This window comes from Dermacentor albipictus, chromosome 1 (assembly GCF_038994185.2).
Source record: "Dermacentor albipictus isolate Rhodes 1998 colony chromosome 1, USDA_Dalb.pri_finalv2, whole genome shotgun sequence".
Classification (NCBI taxonomy): domain Eukaryota; kingdom Metazoa; phylum Arthropoda; class Arachnida; order Ixodida; family Ixodidae; genus Dermacentor; species Dermacentor albipictus.
Window position 1 is genome coordinate 110,441,975 of NC_091821.1, and position 21,214 is coordinate 110,463,188.

At 43.0% G+C, this 21,214-nt stretch overlaps 1 protein-coding gene across 2 annotated transcripts in view; it reads right to left on the bottom strand.

Moving 5' to 3' along the window:
• Positions 1 to 1,815: 1,815 nt before the first annotated feature.
• LOC135907718 (stomatin-like protein 1) overlaps positions 1,816 to 21,214 on the bottom strand; it is a 122,890-nt gene continuing 103,491 nt past the window's right edge. The window contains exon 9 of one of the 2 annotated variants that reach the window (XM_065439438.1): positions 1,816 to 4,093. In XM_065439438.1, the coding sequence (XP_065295510.1) occupies positions 3,885 to 4,093 (209 nt within the window). In that variant the 3' untranslated portion in view covers positions 1,816 to 3,884. The remainder of the gene's footprint in view (positions 4,094 to 21,214) is intronic. The other variant, XM_065439439.1, reaches the window with a different exon arrangement.

Sequence of the window (21,214 nt, forward strand, 5' to 3'; positions counted from 1 at the left end):
TTGTCAGAGGCGCAGCTGCATTACTCTTTGAAAACAACAATGTAGCAAGAAAGAACTGTGAAAAGTGTGCCCACAAGGTATTCGATGCTTCATGTATCTTGACACATGATGATGCATGATCAGCTGGCAGTTCCTACATCTATTGACAAAAGAACTGCATTATCCATAATGCCGATACTATTTCCTTTTCTTGTGTGCCCATTTCATATTCCTTTATATGCTGTTTCTCGAAATATAGCATTTGATTTTAGACACAGCTCTATCACTGAGGTTGCTTTTGTGTCTTGTGCCATGCTGTAAAAATCTGCTACTTACCGATATACAAACCAGCCAAAGTCAGTACGGTGTTAATCGTACAAGCAATGCCATAACAGTACTGACAACATTTATATACAATGGTTACCCTATATTTACTTGGATGTCTCTCTGCAAGGTGCATTTTCTTTTTGAGAAAAGTACTGTGAACAGGTGTGATGCCGGCCAGAGCACACACGAAAACTACTTCACGAATTCCGCATTAAGGGGAGATGGGGGTGAAGACAGTCTACGTTACAAGGCAAGAGATAACAAAAAAGGAACAACATTCTAGGTTTGTGAGAGTGAGTTTAAGCCAAAATGATAAACTGTGTAAGAACGTTTACACTGCCAACTTCAGGTACCAGCATGTTACCAAACAATATGAAATAGTTATTCCTATACAAATAAGTTGCACAAAAAATGTTAGTAGTATTTGTGAACAAAGAGTACAGTAGAACCTTGTTGATGCAATACTGTTTCGTACGATTTTTTAGCACCAATATTGGAGATCGAGAACACAAAAAATTACCCAGTACAATTACGCTTCATTTTTACCGGTTAATGGCGCTGTTGAGACTATAGACCATGTGCTCGTGGTGCACCCTGTGTATGCGTGCGAAAGACTGACACTGGAAGCTACCTTGAGGCATTTAGACAGCAAACCACTATGGGAGGACCTCCTGCTAGGCGCACAACCAGAGTTGGCGGATGACAGAGGCAATGCATGCTTTTTCACGTTTCTTAGGTGACATGTGCCTGGACTCGTGCGTGTGATGGTAGCACCTATGTGATGTGTTCGTTCATCTCGTTTCTCCCATCATCATCTGCCATTGTGACCTGACAGTGAAATGGCTAGCTTAAAATGGTCAGACCTGGTGAATGGCACTTTAAACTTTATTTTTGTTCTCACCCATCACTCACGTAAAATACTGTTATGCATAGTCCTTGGTATAGCAAACTTAAAAAATAAAATAAAAACTATTACCTTATAGCGACAAAGAGAGTAATGAAAGTTCCTAATGTTTACTTTAAAAAAGAAAAGAAAAAAAAAGGAAAGAGAACAAAAAAGAAGTGTAGCGAAAAAGATGCATGTTTCAAGGCTGTGATAATCATTGCAACGCAAGAGTTCGGAGGTGGAGGCTGGTTTACTAAGCATAGACTGTTGTGTCATCCAGTTTATGCCCGGAATGCACCTACTATGCGCTCTGCGAACCTACTTTGCCATAGTAATAATAACAGTAATGCACAAGATCTCCCTGCATTCAAATGGTGTTTGATACTCTAAAATAACCAGAAAAAAAAATATATATATAGCTTATAGTGACTAAATATGTCAGTATTCCTTTAAAGGGTGGTATCCCACATAATTCAACCTGTAAACAGTCACTGTGGGATATATATATATATATATATATATATATATATATATATATATATATATATATATATATATATATATATATATATATATATATATATATATATATATATATATATATATATATATATATATATATATATATACCTCTAAGCCCTAGAAAATATACTGACAAGCCTCAGAGTATCTTACATAATTTAATGTAATAGCTTTGCTACACGGCCAGTTTTGTTTTCATTTTTGAAGCAGTTGCTGGGTTGTGATTTCATGAAGCAGAATGCGGTCACAAAAGTGCAGGACATTGTGACATTTTGACACTTGTTTTGGTTTACTCAGTTGCCTCTTATGCTGCTACTCGTTGTGGGGTCTGACGTAGCAACACAGCAGATAAAGAGTGTCAAAACCTCGCAACGTCTTCTCCCTTCTGCATTGTGATGTCATGAACAATAGAAACGAAACCAAAACTGGCTGTTATATTATTTAAAGTGCTTTGAGGCTTTCCAGCATTTTTTCTAGAATTTAGAGGTCCAGGACCTTCATTTAATGAAAAAAATGAACAGTCACAAGTACCATGTCAGTACTTCTCTAAGTGCACTTCAATTGCCAAAACAAGAAGAAAAAGTAAGCACTGCACTTTTTTAAATCTACCATACTGCTACACATTTATAAAGAAATTGTTGCTGCTCACAAAAATCTTCAATATTGCTCAGAATATTGTTATAATATAAAGCAAGATTATACATGTTTAAAAAATAAATAATAAATAAATACGAAAACGAATGGTTTGCACACAGCTTTGACCATGCTCTATCCCAAGTCAGAAATAACTTTTTGCTTGTTGGTAGTGGTTCTCAGACAATACTGTACTTATGATCCAACATGGTAAACACAAGAAGATACATTTGAAATGTTATTGATGGAAGATGCTGAAATGTGAATGAAGAATGAGGTGTTAAACCTTAAAATGCCTGCACTCTTCACAATGTAAGCACTGTAAAAGCTTTATAACAAACTTTCAAAAAAAAAAAGAGAACACCACTGACATTAAGATGTACACAACTTAAAATGGGAAGCATATTCTTCTTGAAATTAACATTTCCAATACTGTTCAAGCAGTGACTAGGTATATGACTCAGAGCACTGTTAGAGCGAGGGTGAACTTTGGGTGTGTGCTCACACAACCAAGAATGGAATGTGTTTATCACTACAAATGCTAGTATTTCAGATCACATTTTATCTAAATTTCAGAAATCATGACACAAAATAAAGCCATCAAGATGACTAGCACACAATGCATGTCTGAGAATGACACCACTGATCTGCTTAAGTATGCTCGCGCTACAAGTGTTTGGCAACATGGAAAAGATTTTGACCGATAAAGAGCTCTTGCTTTTTTTTTCCACGTTAATAAATCTCTGCAAATCACAGGTTTTGAAGGGAAGCATACAATGACATCAATCTTCTGTCAAGTGCAATGCTGCAGTTGAATGCCTTTATAATTAAGTACTTGGGGCCTCCGAAATCGTTCGTTACACAGGTCACTTCGGTATAAAGGTCGCGCACCACACTGCTTACAATAGAATTGGGACACAATTATACCTTTGTTATACAGGTTATTTAGTTGTAGAAGCATTAGTTGTAAAGGCGCTCGACTGTGTAAGTTTATAACACAGTAAACAGCTTTTAAGACCACCTCTGTTTAGATCAATTTTCTGATAAGCTAATAAATTTTTGGCACCTTGTTGTGTGTAGCATAAACTTGGCGCTTTACTGTTCAGATACATGTCTGATAAGACAAATTAATCTTGAGTGTTTCTTAAGCAATTGTTTTAAAGGGAGTCCACTACATAAAAAAAAAAGCTGTGCTGCATAGATATATAACATGTGCTGACAAGTGCACCAATGACTACAACATTGTGATTTACGCATTGTTGAAGCAAGCTCTACTCCTCTACGTTACACTACTATCAGATAAGTTTCTTCATAGAGACCAAGGATGAAATAATTTGGAGCTACTTCACAATATTTTGTCCTCATAGTTCAGCATTGCTATATTATGTGCTTGTAACAAACCGTACAGCAAATCAGCAGGCAAAGTGTAAGCACAATGATGCTTTTAAGCATACAGCTCACATTACTGTTAAATATTAGATTGCAAAAGCTACAATGTGTAAATTGAATGGTTTGACCTGGAAAAAACAAGCAACTTCTAGCCGGTAGAGCATTTGTCAATTACGCCCATGAAACGACGCAGGCAAGACCAATCGCCTTGGACTTGAATGCGGCCACCCATGTACACCTGCATGGGAGACTCCTTCCCGCATAGGATCAGGGTCAGATCATCAGCAGAGAGGCGCAGCGTCACATCAGCATTCCTTCTGTTTCCCAGGTCACTGCCACGAACCAGCTCCACACTACCTGTAATTTTCAAACACTGCATGGCTGTAGGAGGGATAGACTGCGTAAAAAAAAAATTAGACATATTGTGCTATAGTCCAATGAAATTCCAGACTATAAAGCAACAAAAGCAGAAATTGGATTCTCTTTTGCGTTAGGCAACTGTACCTCAAAAACAATAACCGTCTTTCCTAATCATCAATTGCATGCACATTTTAAAGTGAAGCTTTATTTGCCTCTTCCTTTGGCTTTCATGCTGCTGCTGCTGCTGCTGTTTATTTATTAATTAATTTGTTTATTTATAGTACCTTCAGGGCTTACATGAAGTATTACAGAGGGGAGGGGCTAATAGATACAGATAACTATACAATGAAGAAAAGACAATAATCAGATAACAGTGCATAGTCCAGTGTGAAAATAACGCAAGTTAGAGTGACACAATAAAATAGAGACACAATATAATACAGACGGGTAATACAGATTAAATATAAATGCGTAGTGAGAGTTAGAGTGAGAAGATAAGCACATATTGATAGAAGATAAATCATAATACAAAGTATACTGTTTGTAGATTGGGTAAGTAGTACAATGGAACTAACTCATAAATACTACTGGTCAGAAAAAAAAAAACAGCTACTCTACACGCATAAATATATTAAAGTCAAGGTATACTAGATAATGTTAATAAGTGCCTTACGGGAGTCGTCGGTGTTAGTAATACAGACTAGTGGATCCGGTAGGTGATTCCATTCCTGGCATATTTTTGGATGAAATGAGTTACCATAGGTAGAGGTTCTGTAGGGATGGGATGTTCACTTTATGACGATGGTTCAAGCGTGTAGAGGTAAAAGAGGCTGGTTCGATATAGCGTGATTTGAGCGTGGGAACCAAATGGTATATTTTATGGAACAAACAAAGGCGAGCGATTTTTCTGCGTTTGGTAAGGGGGTATATATTGAGGGCAAGTTTCATGCTAGTTATGCTTGCTATGCGCTGGTAACTGTTATGAATAAAACAAACGGAATGATTCCGTAAAGCTTCTAAAATGTTAATTAGTATTAATTGATGAGGGTCCCATATTGATGATGCGTATTCTAGATTAGGTTGAATGTAGGTGACATATAACTGTTGCTTTAGAGAAGGAGGTGCCAGCGGGAAATTGCACTTCAGGTAGCCCAGCATGCGATAAGCTTTGGATGGAATGTGTTCAATATGTCACTTCCACGAGAGATTATTTGTAATGTGCGCTTCGAGGTACTTATAACATGATACTGATTCGAGTGACATGTTAACGTAGTAATTAAGAAAAGTTACTAGGTTACATGAGAGTCTCATGAATTTATATTCTGAGGCGTTAAGATTCATGTGCCAGCGAGAGCACCAGGTTGCTACGTTATCTAAATCTGATTGTAATGTAACCATGTCAGAATCATTAGTTATCTTCTGGTAAATTACAAAATCATTGGCAAATAAACAAACAGAACTGGTGATTTGATTAGGCAGGTCATTAATATAAATCAGAAAAAGTAAACGTGCCAACACAGAGCCTTGAGGTGCACCCGATTTTACTCGTACCTCTGGTGAGTCGTCGTCACCAATAGTTATATATTGAGTATGACTAGAAAGAAAGCTACAAATACATTTGAATATTAAAGGGTCAATATTTAGAAGGCTTAGCTTATAGATAAGTAGTTGGTGATGAACTTTATCAAAAGCTTTAGAAAAGTCTAAAAAGACACAGTCTGTCGCAAAATCAGAGTCCAAAAACTCATGCAAGTCATTTGTAAATGTTAATAGTTGTGTTTCACAAGAATATGATTTCCTGAACCCGTGTTGATAACAGCTAAAGAAGTATTTGATTCAAGGAAATTTGCAAGGTGAGTGAAAACTATATGTTCAAAGATTTTGCAAGGTACCGAGGTTAATGAAATAGGTCAGTAATTCAGTGTCTTGTGCGCCAGTCGGGGGGGTGGTTCAGAGTGTGTATATACCTGGCAGGAGCATAAATGAATGAATGAATGAATGAATGTGTGTGGTTTAGTGGCGCAAGGGCCAGATATGGCCAAAGAGCGCCAAGACAGTGTTAGTGATTTCGCGGTGGAATGATGAGTTCTGTGAAGATGTGACTTGGCTGTAAAGGGACCTAAAAATAGTCGCTGTAAATTGCGTAAAATCTACGTGCTATAAAATTATGGCGATGACTAATGACGAATACTATGAACATTAAAATTTATCGTAGAAGTATGATTCAAAATAGAAAATATATGAGATGGTAAAACTACTTGGAGCACTGCTGCCTCGCCAGAGCCCTTGAAACACAAGGGCCTAGAGGCATGTGCTATATGAAATAAACATCACAGTGGCATCCTCTGAAGAGAGGACCCACTATGAACATATGGGGCTAACAACATGCAAGACAACATCTTTCAGAAAACTTAGGACTGCGTTGGTGTCAAATAAAGGTTCAGGGCCGAGTAGCATTAGGGATGTAGGGGTATGTGCTGCTGGTATGCTAGGGAAAGTTTCCTTCTCTCAGATTCGGCTGCCCGGCACTCCAGGAGGACGTGGAGGACGGTCAGCCTCTCCCCGCATCTACCGCAGGTTGGAGGATCATTTTCAGTGAGTAAAAAATTATGCGTGCCAAATGTATGTCCTATTCTGAGGCGACAAAATAGGACATCTGTACGCCGTGATTTTGTTACGGAGGGCCAAGAACCTCACTGTGGCTTTATCACATGCAGTTTGTTATTTACTTCTGCGTTCCACATACGTTGCCAGTGGTTTCGCAGTTTCCGTCTTAAGAAAGGCTTCAGGTCAGTGACAGGGACCGAAGCAGTAGGATTAACTGCATGCAATGAAATTGATGTGGCCATCTGGTCCGCTAGAACGTTACCCTCGATGCCCCTATGTCCAGGCACCCAGCATATAATCACATGTTGATTAGATATATATGCTTTACACAGCACGGAGTAGAGTTCATTAATTAGCGGATTTTTGTGGTTACAGAAAAACATCAAGGCCTTCACAACACTAAGGGAGTCTGTATATATAACTGCTTTCTGGAGTTTTGATTTATTTATATGCTTTACGGCCGACAGCAGTGCGTAGGCCTCAGCCGTAAAGATACTAGTTTCCGGATGCAGTACATCGGATTCCGAGAAGGATGGACCGACGGCTGCATAGGACACCTTGTCGTGTGACTTCGATGCGTCTGTGTAGAATTCCGTGCAGGAGTGTTTGTACTGGAGTTCCCGGAAATACATTTGGATTTCAATCTCTGGAGCGTCCTTTGTAACTTGCATGAAAGATATAGTATCGCATTGTATCAGCTGCCACTCCCAAGGCGGTAGCAGCCTGGCTAGATGCATTAGGCAAAGCTCGAAGAGTGGGACATACATTTCATCACTAAGCTCCCTCACACGAAGTGAAAAGGGCTGTCTTACAGAGGGACGATTACGAAAGAGTGTAGCATATGTCATATCGTTAACGGTGTTAAAACACGGATGTTGAGGATTAGAGTGCACTTTCAGAAAATATGTTTGGCTGATGTATGTTCTCTGCAGATGAAGTGACCACTCGTTTGATTCTACATACAAACTTTCAATAGGACTTGTTCTGAAAGCGCCCGTGGCCAGTCGCATTCTTAGATGGTGGACCGGATCTAGCATCTTTAGCGCGCTCGGGGTGGCAGAATGATAGATCACAGCACCGTAGTCCAGCGATGATCGAACGAGGCTCTTGTAAAGATTCATTAAACATTTCCTGTTGTGTGGGATAAAAGTTTCAGTAAGTTCATTGTTTTTAAGCATTTCACCTTGAGATACTTTATGTGAGGAATAAATGTTAGTTTAGAATCAAGTATGATGCCTAAGAACTTGTGTTCTTTGTTCACAGGTATTCGCTGACCATACATTTCGATACTGGGATCTGCAATGAGCCGTTTGTTTCTTGTGAAAAGCACACAAGAGGTCTTGGGGTTCACTTTAAATCCGTTTTCGTCTGCCCATTTGGACACTTTGTTGAAGCCCTGTTGTACTTGCCTCTCACACACTGCAAGGTTGCAGGATTTAAAACCTATTTGTATGTTATCTACGTAGACGGAATAAAATATAACTGGTGGTAATGAAGCACGGAGTGTGTTCATCTTAACTATAAAGAGAGTGCAGCTGAGCACACCTCCTTGGGGTACACCAGTTTCCTGTATAAATGGACATGAAAGTACATCGCCGACTTTCACGCGGAATGTACGGTTGGACAAATAGCTTTCTATTAGGGTGAGCATATTGCCACGGATGCCCATTCCCGACAAGTCTCTCAAGATTCCATAGCGCCACGTTGTGCCGTACGCCTTCTCCATACCGAGGAATACGGATAGGAAATATTGTTTATGTAGAGAGGCATCGCGAATGTTTCCCTCAATGCGCACAAGGTGATCAGTTGTGGACCGCCCTTCTCTGAAGCCACACTGAAAGGGATCAAGCATTTGGTTTAATTCCAGGAAATGTATGAGTCGCCGATTAATCATTTTCTCAAACAGCTTACAAATGCAACTTGTGAGGGCTATCAGGCGGTAACTTGACGCCAACGAAGGATCTTTACCTTGCTTCAGAATGGGAATCACACTCGCTTCTCTCCATGCAAGTGGAAGATATCCAGCAGCCCAAACAATGTTGAAAAGTGCAAGTAAAGTCAGTTGTGTATCAGTATGTACGTTCTTAATCATGTCGTACATAATTCTATCAGGTCCTGGTGCAGAGCTCTTGCATGTGATCAAGGCAGCTCACAGCTCGGCAATACTAAAAGGACGGTTGTAAGGCTCATTCTCTCGACTTTTTCTTGTGAATGGCTTACGTTCTTCTATTTGTTTATATTTGAGAAACGATAGTGAATAATTGGTTGAACTTGACACGCTCTCAAAATGCTCCCCAAGCGAATCTGCCTGGTCTTGCAGGGTATCGCCTTGTGTGTTTACCAAAGGGAGGGAGTATGTTTGTCGCCCTCTTATCCTATTAACCCTGTTCCAGACTTTGGCCTCATCTGTATAAGAGTTCATACCCGATAAAAACTTCTGCGAACTCTCCCTTCTGGCCTGTCGGCGGGTTCGCCTGCAGTGGGATTTTACTTTTTTAAAATTGATAAGATTCTCCGCAGTGGGAGAGGCGCGTAGCAACCCCCACGCTTTGTTTTGTTTCTTACGAGCAATCCTACAATCGTTGTTCCACCACGGGACACGCCATTTACATGCCAAGCCACTTACTTCAGATATGCATTTAGATGCGGCATCTATAATGAATGCTGTAAAGTACTCCACAGCAGCATCGATTTCTAAGAAGACATATCATCCCACGAGATGCTAGTAAGAGTTCGGAATTTTTCCCAGTCATCTGTGTCAATCTTCCACCTATGAGCCTGTGGTGGATACTCGTTTTTATTAAGTGTTCTTAATAGTATGGGGAAGTGGTCGCTTCTGTAAGGATTGTTCGCAACTTCCCATTCGAGTTCAGCCAGAATAGAAGGAGAAACTATGCTGAGATCAATTGAAGAAAAGGTTTTGTTTGCAAGACAGTAATATGTGGATTTCTTCTTATTCAGAAGGCACACACCAGAAGAAAAAAGGAACTGTTCAACAAGACGACCTCGCGCATCTATACGATTGTCGACCCAAAGGCAGTTGTGCGCACTGAAATCCCCAAGGACAACATAAGGTTCTGGCAATTCGTCTATGAAGGACTGAAATTCATGTTTAGTTAATTTGTAATGTGGGGGTATGTAGAGCAAGCAGACAGTGATAAGTTTGTTTAGGAGAACAGCTCGAACCGCCACTGCTTCAAGAGGCGTTTGTAGCTGCAAACGTTGACACGCTATGCCTTCCTGAATAACTATGGCAACACCACCCGATGATGTGAGAGCGTCATCGCGATCTCTGCGAAACATAACATAGTGTAGGAGGAAATTTGTGTGTTTCGATTTTAAGTGTGTTTCCTGTAGACACAGCACTTTTGGATTGTATGTGTGGATGAGTTCTTGTACATCATCAAGGTTTCGAAGAAGGCCTCTGACGTTCCATTGAATTATCTGTCTATCCATATTTGAAGTAAATAGGTGCTGTGTGTACGGAAACAGAAGTATTAATTACAGAGATTTCAGAGATTAAATTACAGGGCTCTTTCGAGGCCCCGTAATCGGGGTTTTGCCCTTTCTGGAGCATTCGAGGGAGCCTTGCCGCTCCTTAGGCGCTTGGCGCGCCTTGGGGATAGGTGTAGTGTCCATTGCCTCTTGTGAGACGCCGGACACGTACTCTTGCGAGCGAGAAGTTATCAGAGAGAGTCCCGCCTTGGAAAGCAGGGACCCTGGGCCCACCAGCCCAGAGGTCGATGGGGTTCCCTGAGGGATTTGGCTGCGCCGGCCGTTGCCGGCGCCGTTTGCTGGTTTGGCGTAGCTGCGCTAGCTGCAGCCGCCGGGGGGGCGGATGGCATCACTGCCGCCTCACTGGGTGTGGGTAGGACAGCCGCCAGAGACCATCGTGGCACTGCCCCCTGACGCGCCACTTCGGCAAAGCTGGTGCTTGGAAGATATGCTACCCGCCTGCGCGCCTCTTTGAACGATATGTTTTCCTTTACTTTGATAGTAACTATTTCTTTTTCTTTCTTCCAAGACGGGCATGACCGCGAGTATGCGGCATGCTCGCCATCACAGTTCACGCAGTGTGGAGCGTTTTCACGTTTCAGCGGCATGGTCACGGGAACTATATTTTGCACATGTCGGCCGGCCTCGGCAGTTCTGGGAACTGTGGCCCAAACGCTGGCATTTGAAGCAGCGGAGGGGATTAGGAACATACGGCCTGACTTGTAGCTTTACATAGCCAGCCTTGAGTGTCTCAGGCAGAATGCTTGAGGAGAAATTCAGTACAAGATGCTTGGTTTTTATGTCCTTCCCGTCGCGCCTTAGCATGATTCTTTTAACACTGATCACATTTTGCTCACTCCAGCCTTCAAGCAGTTCTACTTCTGTTAACTCCATCAAACCACTGTCAGAAACAACACTACGGCTGGTGTTCATAGTTCGGTGTGGGGTTATTGTTACTGGGATTTCCCCAAATGACTGAACTTTAGGAAGATTTTCGAACTGTTTCGGATCGCGGAGTTCCAGAAGGAGATCGCCGCTAGCCATTTTCGTTGCTTTATAGCCTGCACCAAGAGTTTCAGTGAGATTCCTAGACACTAGGAAAGGAGAAATCATTCTCACGGTATTTTCAGGTTTGTTTGAATGAACTACATGGAATCGGGGGAAGTTTGGCAGTTTGTTTCCGAGAAATTGGAAAATATCTTCGGTGCGCCCTCATTTCTGAGGGCGATCAGGGAGTTCGGGAAAAGAAGTGGCCATTAGTAGAATGGTGTTTTCGGCAGGGATGGCCGCCACCCACCATGGAGCCCAATCAGGGGACGACACAGGACGGAAAACATTCAGTTCTGCGCACGCCAGCGGTACAACCCCTCTATAACCGAATACATATACCCAAGACTGGATATAATGCACAAGGTTAACCCTTGCTGCCTACGAAGCCGGAATTAACACGAAAATAAAGAGAGGAGAGGAAAGATTGAAAGTGAGAGAAAGACGAAGATTGGAGGGAGAAAGAGACAGGAAAAGGCAACTACCGATTTCCCCCAGGTGGGTCAGTCCGGGGGTGCCGTCTATGTGAAGCAGAGGCCGAAGAGGTGTGTTGCCTCCACCGGGGGACCATAATGGTCCAAACACCCGGCATTGGCTCAGCCCCCAGGATGCCCCTTTCCCCAGACACGGCTAAGCTGCGCACGGTTAGACGCGGGGGGGGGGGGCGCACGGTTAGACGCGGGGGGGTCCAACTCCCATGTGCTCGGGAACATGGTGTCGCAACACGCCAAATGCCTGCTGACACAGACGCCCCTGCGGGAGCACGAGCATGGTAGAGAGGTAAGTTGACTCGAAAAACTCATGGAAACAATGGTTGCTTGTGTACTGTCAAATGCTCATATGCTGTGGCCTAAAGCTCATGGCACGGTGCAAAAAACACGCTCACAGCCAAAGCGAAACATAACGTGCAGACATGCATGCAGGTGCGCAGTTGGTCGCTGTGAACCGTGCGATTGCTGTGCTGAGGCTTCATTTTGTTTTGCTCCATTTGGTTATACAGACAGCCTACTAGAAGAGCATATTTCATACACCGTATTTAGTTGAATCTAATGCTAAGTTGAATCATCTCATCTCTTAAGAGGTTCAATACTTACAGGCATTTGTCTCGCAAACCATATTTATTTCAAGGGAATTTTCCATGTCTCAACAATTTCTCTCGTCGTATTCGAGTGCTGATTGCCGTGTTATAGTTTGTTACCGAAGCTTTCCCCTCACGTCTAAATATTTTAAGGCAGTTTGTCGTGTGCGTATCATGGCCACGCACGCTTATATCGCCTTAAACTGGCTCTTTTAACTACTACACGCAGAGACAAAGCAACAGCGCGCGCATTAGATCCCATAGATGAGATGAATATTTACAACTATTATTAGGGCTATAATTATATTCGAATGCTGATTGCTGTGCTATCGTTTGTTAACGAAGATTTCCCTCAAGTCTAACTATTTTGCAGCAGTTTTTCGTGTGTGTATTATAGCCACGCACGCTTATATCGCCTTCCGTTTCTCTACCACAGGTGCGCTTTAAAACCATGGCGCTGCAATTTTGCTTTCCTTTCCTTGATTCTTAGAGACAAAGCAACAACGCGTGCATGCGATCCCATAGATGAGATAAATACATATATATATAGAAAATTATCAGTCATAGCTCTCGTAGTATAGCCCTCTGGGCCGTTTCCTTTCTTTTTTTTTTGTTCTTTCGAAAGTAGTCCTATTAGGCTTATTATAATTACACGAAGGTATTTCGCCCTCGTCAGCAGCAGTCCTTGAGATAGCTATTCTGGCGGCTAGCTCCCCACGCTATGCGTGCCGCCCTCGCACCTTTTTAAGCTTTTCCTAGACGCTAGGGCTATACTATTCTGCCCGCGCAACCTTGAGCGATCGGAAAGCGCGTTTCCCCCTCTTGGCCGGCGGAGAAGGGAGGCTTCGTTCCGGCCGCGAAGTTCCCCCACATCTCAGTAAGGTGCCCGGTGGTGGTCTCGTGCTGACGATGCCTTCTCGGTGAGCGCATATTTCCCCCCCTCATCTTCCCCCCCCCCTTTTCCTAAGAAATTATTATTAATTATTATGCCCCGGACAACATCAGTCCCTTTCCACGTAAGTATGGGGCTCGGAGCAGGAGCTATGGCGCTTGAAAGTAACCTGGGGCCTGACGAACCAACCGACTGAGCTATCTTTCCGGGCAACATCCAAGGGTCATGAGTTCAAATCACCTGTCATGTTCCTTTTTTCCCCTTTTTTCTATTTTTTTTCTTTCTTTTTAATGTATTTTCCTTTATTTTATGACTGTACGGGAACCCTCTTAAAAATATATATATATAGATATATACATCCTCAATTAGGTATGACGACACATGTGCAAGTCATAAATACCAGGTTCTCTAGTCGAGTGCCATCCGTGCGGTATAACCGATCTCAGATTGGTCAACCTTGACTGATCAAATAGGGCACCACTGTAGGTTAAATGAGGCGTACAACTCCTGCGGGACCCGCCATGGTTGCTCAGTGGCTATGGTGTTAGACTGCTGAGCACGAGGGCGCGGGATCGGATCCCGGCCACGGCGGCTGCAGTTCGATGGGGGCGAAATGCGAAAACACCCGTGTACTTAGAATTAGGTGCACGTTAAAGAACCCAAGGTGGTCGAAATTTCCAGAGTCCCCCACTACGGTGTGCCGTATAATCAGAAAGTGGTTTTGTCACGTAAAACCTCATAATTTAATTTTTTAATTTAACTACTGCGGGGATGGTAGAGTATCTGTCTCCCGTGCAAGAGGACCGTGGTTCAAATCCCGGTGCCGCGCTATTCTCCACCGGAAAATAATAAAAAAAAAACCATGTGTTGAGAAAATTGCACAAACAGGCCTGGAGTGCGGCCTGATCCCGGCGACCAGAACCGGTAACGCACTCTCTCACCAGAGCAGGATTGGCCACCCTGGTGCAGTACTTGGCCACAACCTCCCATATGAATACAACAATCAAACCCCGGCCCTCAGTCCCCAGCAGCCGCGAAGCAACTGACCACGGCGGCGGCCAGATCTGTGACGCTGCAGAGGGTGCTAAGAATACCTGGCTCCGGACAGGCCGCCATTGGAATCTGAACCTGGCAACGTTTAACGTTAGAACGTTATCTAGTGAGGCGAGTCTAGCAGTGTTATTGGAGGAATTAGAGGGTAGTAAATGGGATATAATAGGGCTCAGTGAGGTTAGGAGGACAAAAGAAGCATATACAGTGCTAAAAAGTGGGCACGTACTGTGCTAGCGGGGCTTAGCTGAGAGACGAGAACTAGGAGTCGGATTCCTGATTAATAAGGAAATAGCTGGTAACATACAGGAATTCTATAGCATTAACGAGAGAGTAGCAGGTCTTGTTGTGAAACTTAATAAGAGGTACAAATTGAAGGTGGTACAAGTCTATGCCCCTACATGCAGTCATGATGACCAGGAAGTCGAAAGCTTTTATGAAGACGTGGAATTGGCGATGGGTAAAGTCAAAACAAAATACACTATACTGATGGGCGACTTCAATGCCAGGGTAGGCAAGAAGCAGGCTGGAGACAAGTCAGTGGGGGAATATGGCATAGGCTCTAGGAATAGCAGAGGAGAGTTATTAGTAGAGTTTGCAGAACAGAATAATATGCGGATAATGAATACGTTTTTCCGCAAGCGGGTTAGTCGAAAGTGGATGTGGAGGAGCCCGAATGGTGAGACTAGAAATGAAATCGACTTCATACTCTGCGCGAACCCTGGCATCATACAAGATGTAGACGTGCTCGGCAAGGTACGCTGCAGTGACCATAGGATGGCAAGAACTCGAATTAGCCTAGACTTGAGGAGGCAACGGAAGAAACTGGTACACAAGAAGCCAATCAATGAGTTAGCGGTAAGAGGAAAACTAGAGGAATTCCGCATCAAGCTACAGAACAGGTATTCGGCTTTAACTCAGGAAGAGGACCTTAGTGTTGAAGCAATGAACGACAATCTCATGGGCATCATTAAGGAGTGCGCAATAGAAGTCGGTGGTAACGCCGTTAGACAGGAAACCAGTAAGCTATCGCAGGAGACAAAAGATCTGATCAAGAAACGCCAATGTATGAAAGCCTCTAACCCTACAGCTAGAATAGAACTGGCAGAACTTTCTAAGTTAATCAACAAGCGTAAGACAGCGGACATCAGGAACTATAATATGGATAGAATTGAACAGGCTCTCAGGAACGGAGGAAGCCTAAAAACAGTGAAGAAGAAACTAGAAATAGGCAAGAATCAGATGTGTGCGTTGAGAGACAAAGCCGGCAATATCGTTACTAATATGGATGAGATAGTTCAAGTGGCTGAGGAGTTCTACAGAGATTTATATAGTACCAGTGGCACCCACGACGATCGTGGATGCGACAATAGCCTAGAGGAATTCGAAATCCCGCAGGTAACGCCAGAAGAAGTAAAGAAAGCCTTAGGAGCTATGCAAAGGGGGAAGGCAGCTGGGGAGGATCAGGTAACAGCAGATTTGTTGAAGGATGGTGGTCAGATTGTTCTAGAAAAACTGGCCACCCTGTATACGCAATGCCTCATAACCTCGAGCGTACCGGAATCTTGGAAGAACGCTAACATAATCCTAATCCATAAGAAAGGGGATGCCAAAGACTTGAAAAATTATAGACCGATCAGCTTGCTGTCCGTCACCTACAAAGTATTTACTAAGGTAATCGCAAATAGAATCAGGAACACCTTAGACTTCTGTCAACCAAAGGACCAGGCAGGATTCCGTAAAGGCTACTCAACAATAGACCATATTCACACTATCAATCAGGTGATAGACAAATGTGCAGAATATAACCAACCTTTATATATAGCTTTCATTGATTACGAGAAAGCGTTTGATTCAGTCGAAACCTCAGCAGTCATGGAGGCATTACGGTATCAGGGTGTAGATGAGCCATATGTAAAAATACTGGAAGATATCTATAGCGGCTCGACAGCCACCGTAGTCCTCCACAAAGAAAGCAACAAAATCCCAATAAAGAAAGGCGTCAGACAGGGAGATATGATCTCTCCAATGCTATTCACCGCATGTTTACAGGAGGTATTCAGAGACCTGGAGTGGGAAGAATGGGGGATAAAAGTTGATGGAGAATACCTTAGCAACTTGCGATTCGCTGATGATATTGCCTTGCTTAGTAACTCAGGAGACCAATTGCAATGCATGCTCACTGACCTGGAGAGGCAAAGCAGAAGGGTGGGTCTGAAAATTAATCTGCAGAAAACTAAAGTAATGTTTAACAGTCTCGGAAGAGAACAGCAGTTTACGATAGGTAGCGAGGCACTGGAAGTGGTAAGGGAATACAGCTACTTAGGGCAGGTAGTGACCACGGATCCGGATCATGAGACTGAAATAACCAGAAGAATAAGAATGGGCTGGGGTGCGTTTGGCAGGCATTCTCAAATCATGAACAGCAGGTTGCCACTATCCCTCAAAAGGAAAGTGTATAACAGCTGTGTGTTACCAGTACTCACATATGGGGCAGAAACCTGGAGGCTTACGAAAAGGGTTCTGCTGAAATTGAGGACGACGCAACGAGCTATGGAAAGAAGAATGATCGGTGTAACGTTAAGGGATAAGAAAAGAGCAGATTGGGTGAGGCAACAAACGCGGGTAAATGACATCTTAGTTGAAATAAAGAAAAAGAAATGGACATGGGCCGGACATGTAATGAGGAGGGGAGATAACTGATGGTCATTAAGGGTTACGGACTGGATTCCAAGGGAAGGGAAGCGTAGCAGGGGGCGGCAGAAAGTTAGGTGGGCGGATGACATTAAGACGTTTGCAGGGACAACATGGCCACAATTAGTACATGACCGGGGTAGTTGGAGAAGTATGGGAGAGGCCTTTGCCCTGCAGTGGGCATAACTAGGCTGATGATGATGATGATGAATGCACACTTTCTTTCCGATAAAACGGGTCCGAAAATTGCGTGCGCGTTAGAATTGAGTGCAACCCTAAATTTACGTTACCATATCGCCATTGGCACTTCAAAATGGCCACCTCGTGCACGTTTCGAGCCTAGCTGCCGTAGCTTCCTTTATGTACTGTAGTAATACACCGTCTGCCTTCCCGTTTCTGCGTTTGCTCTATCAGCATAGAAGTGCCAACTACAAAGACACGCAATGCTGCAATTAAAAGGAAAGTGATCCGGTGTGCAGAGACGGCCGAAAATCGGGCCGCATCACGGGCGTGCAGAGTTCCCGAAACTTGCATGTGGGACTGGCGCAAACAGGAGAGGCATTCTACTCCGGTAGCTGCTGCGTAAGGCGCGGCTGCGTGGCCCTTATCTTGAAAGCGATCTGCAATGGAGACAGTCTATGCATCTAGGCACACCATGCTGTGATCTCGTCGCTTAGTTCACGTTGAAGCGAGAGGCTGCACAAAGGTCAATTTGCTCGCTCCTGCTGCTGCACTTCCTCACTCCAGCATTCTGATAAAGAGTTTCCGCGGTCATTGAGTGAGACTTGTTCATGTTTGCTTGCGCACGCATGACACCATGCTTGTTAATTTAGTTGGTAAGCATATTAAAAGTTAATACGGCTGTTAAAACTACTATCCTTACTTTTCGTATAACTGTATGCTAATTTTCTATTGTAGTCGATGCGTCGCCTTTTGGGTGAAACTGCAACTTTTTTATTTATCGCAACTTTAGTGCATTGGGAGTAAATCTTTGCTTTTCCAAATGAGAAAAAGTTGTATTTCTGTATGAAAGAATGAGGTGTGTGGTACTGTAAATGACTTTTCTTTCTTAAGGTCACGGCAAATGGGTGCGCGTCACAGTCTAGGAAGTTTTTTTTTTTTTGGTCGTGGAAAACAAGTGCGTGTTACAATTGAGGGTGCGTTAGAACCGAGCAAATACGGTAGTTTGCTCTCAGGGATTGCCTACCTTTCACGCAAGAAACCGGTTCGAGGGACTCCATCGCAGCGACCGTGCGCAGTGGGCATTCACTGTACGTATTCGATAAAGAGATAGCATCTGTAAGTGATTCTATGCTTTCTGTTTGCCCAAGATTAATATTTTGACAGTAAAGAGCTTCTGTCATTTTGAGACTACTTACAGAAATGTCCAGGAGGGCTCCCACGTGGTGTCTTTATTGAGCGCCGACAGCCAAACTTATGAGGAGCGCGTTGCGTTATTCCTCATATTACGCAAGCGAGATACTTCCGACAGATAGCGACTCTGTAAGTCCTCACCGCCAATACCATAATTGGAAGTTCCCTCCAAACCTATTTTCGAAAATATCTGACAGCAGGTAACAAAAGGTGAGCGTAACTTGTATCATATGACTATTGATGTTCCGACGCAAAAGTCTGTTCCCCTATGTTAAATGTAGAATAATATAGCATACCCACAACACTGTAAGTGCTACCGAGTAATAGGTGACTTGCAAAATAATGCCCGCCCTCTTCTATATGTAACCGTGGCTAAACCACTGACAAGATCTGGTTGGAAAACGATGTTTATCTCCGCTGTTACATGGGCTGCAACAAGTATGTTTTTGTTCCTTGCCTTTCTTCTTCCTTTTTTTGAGTCAAGTTATGAGTTAAGGGAATGCGTCCTTTTTCCATTAATGAAAAACGGATAGACAGCAGATTTGTATAGACCATTTGCAAAAATACAATTACTGTCTGGCTCAGCTGTTCTGACATTTTATTTATTTTGTTTATTTCATACATACTGCCAATCCCAACGGGGAATTTACCTCTTCAGCACAGGCACTATTCTTCTCTCTAAGTGCGGTCGCTCAAGGGTAGGAGTGCGAGCTCAAAGCCTTTAGAATTTCTGGGAAAATTTGATGTCCTCATGGTTCCCAACCCCCCATCTAGCCGCTGAGAGGAAATTATAGCGATTGAAGTGCATTTTCCGCCACCTAAACCAAGAAGATCGAGTAGTGGGGTTCTGAGTGGTAAAGGCAAAGCTGTTCAATGGTCAGAATACATTGTTCTTCTAATGTGTCGATGAGAACTTGTTAGTGGAAAATACATCTCTTGCACATGCGTAGAATATATCTGCATAGGGTGGGCCATGATGGTTTATGTTGTTCACTATGGGTTTGTAAACGCTTCTGCTTGGAAAAACAAACAGCGTGAAAAAAGGAGTTAAACAAGAAGACACAAGGCAGTGTGCAGTCTTGTTTTTGTTTGGACCCGTATTTAGCACTGTTTGTTTTTCTATGTCATGCACCAACTAGGTCATCAATATAAATTATATAAATGCATCTATTTGTAAACAAAATGTTAGTGTTTCTTTTAATTATCATCATCTTTAACATGGCATAAGGATGACAGCATAATATGATGTAAAGTGGCTGCATGCCTTAGCAATGAAGAACTTTTGTCAGAAATTAAGCAAAGGGTTCAGGCAACGTAAAAACACGCATTTAAGGCGTTCCTTTCTGGAGGAAGTGCATGCGTGCATGTGTGTGTGTGTATGTATGTATGTGTGTATGTATGTATGTGTGTGTGTGTGTGTATGTATGTATGTATGTATGTATGTATGTATGTATGTATGTATGTATGTATGTATCTTAAAAAATTATGGGGTTTTACGTGCCAAAACCACTTTCTGATTATGAGGCACGCCGTAGTGGAGGACTCCGGAAATTTTGACCACCTGGGGTTCTTTAACGTGCACCTAAATCTAAGTACATGGGTGTTTTCGCATTCCGCCCCCATCGAAATGCGGCCGCCGTGGCCGGGATTCGATCCCGCGACGTATGTATGTATGTATGTATGTATGTATGTATGTATGTATGTATGTATGTATGTATGTATGCATGCATGCATGTCATAAGAAGCCAACAAAGACACGAAGGACAACATAGGGGAAATTACTTGTACTTACTAATTGAGTTAAAGAACTGATAAATTAATGGAAACGAAAGTGGATGAAAAAATAACTGGCTGAAGGTGGGATATAAACTCACGTCTTTGCATAATGCGTGCGATGCTTTTACTACTTGAGCTACCACGGCACTATTTTCCCATCACTTTCTGGGGTATTTATGTTTTACTACTAGAACTAACCCTGGGATTGTTAGCCAACGCAACCACTCAAAAACCGTGGCGGCGGATGTGGCACATAATTTCTGCCACAGGCATCATGAGTATGTGATCTTGGGTGATGGCAACTGGCCAACCAACTCATACATAAGCATCAATGTTACTGGATTCATGATCTGCGTACTGTAATGAACAAGATGAAAGGGAACCGAGGGGCCCGATTTTTGTTAATCATATCATAAGAAGCCAACAACCAGACACCAAGGACAACATAGGGGAAATGACTGGTGCTTACTAATTGAATTAAAGAAATGATAAATTAATGAAAATGAAAGTGGATGAAAAAAGAAGTGGCTGCAGGTGGGATACGACCCCATTTCTTCACATTACGTGTGCAATGCTCTCACCAACTGAGCTACTGCAGTGCCGTTTTACCATCCACTTGCTGGGGTATCTATGTTTTTGCTACTAGAACTAACCCTGGGAGTGTTAGCCAGCACCACTACTCACAAACCTTGGTGGTGGATGTGGAACCAATATATATATAGTCATACCTTGATAAATCCAACACGGATATATGGAATTATTGCGTATATCGAACACTTTCTATAGCACCAGGAAAATCGCATGCATTAAATTTTTTTTATTTCGAACAGGTTCGGACGTAAAATGGATATATCCGCCACCCTGGACCATGTGCACTCTGTTGACAGGCGGTGAGCTTTCCCAACACCTTCGAAGATAGTGGTGGCACGATGAGCGTTCCCGACTGCTGCGCACTATATCTGCACACATCGATCGCGGTGAGGGTGCCATTTGAATGTAGCGGCGTTCGTGTGCGGCGGCTTGGCTAGTTCGACGTCAACGATGCACTGCACAACCTTGGCATTCCATTTGCTGCACTGGCTCCTCCTCGGTGCCGCGCTCTCCA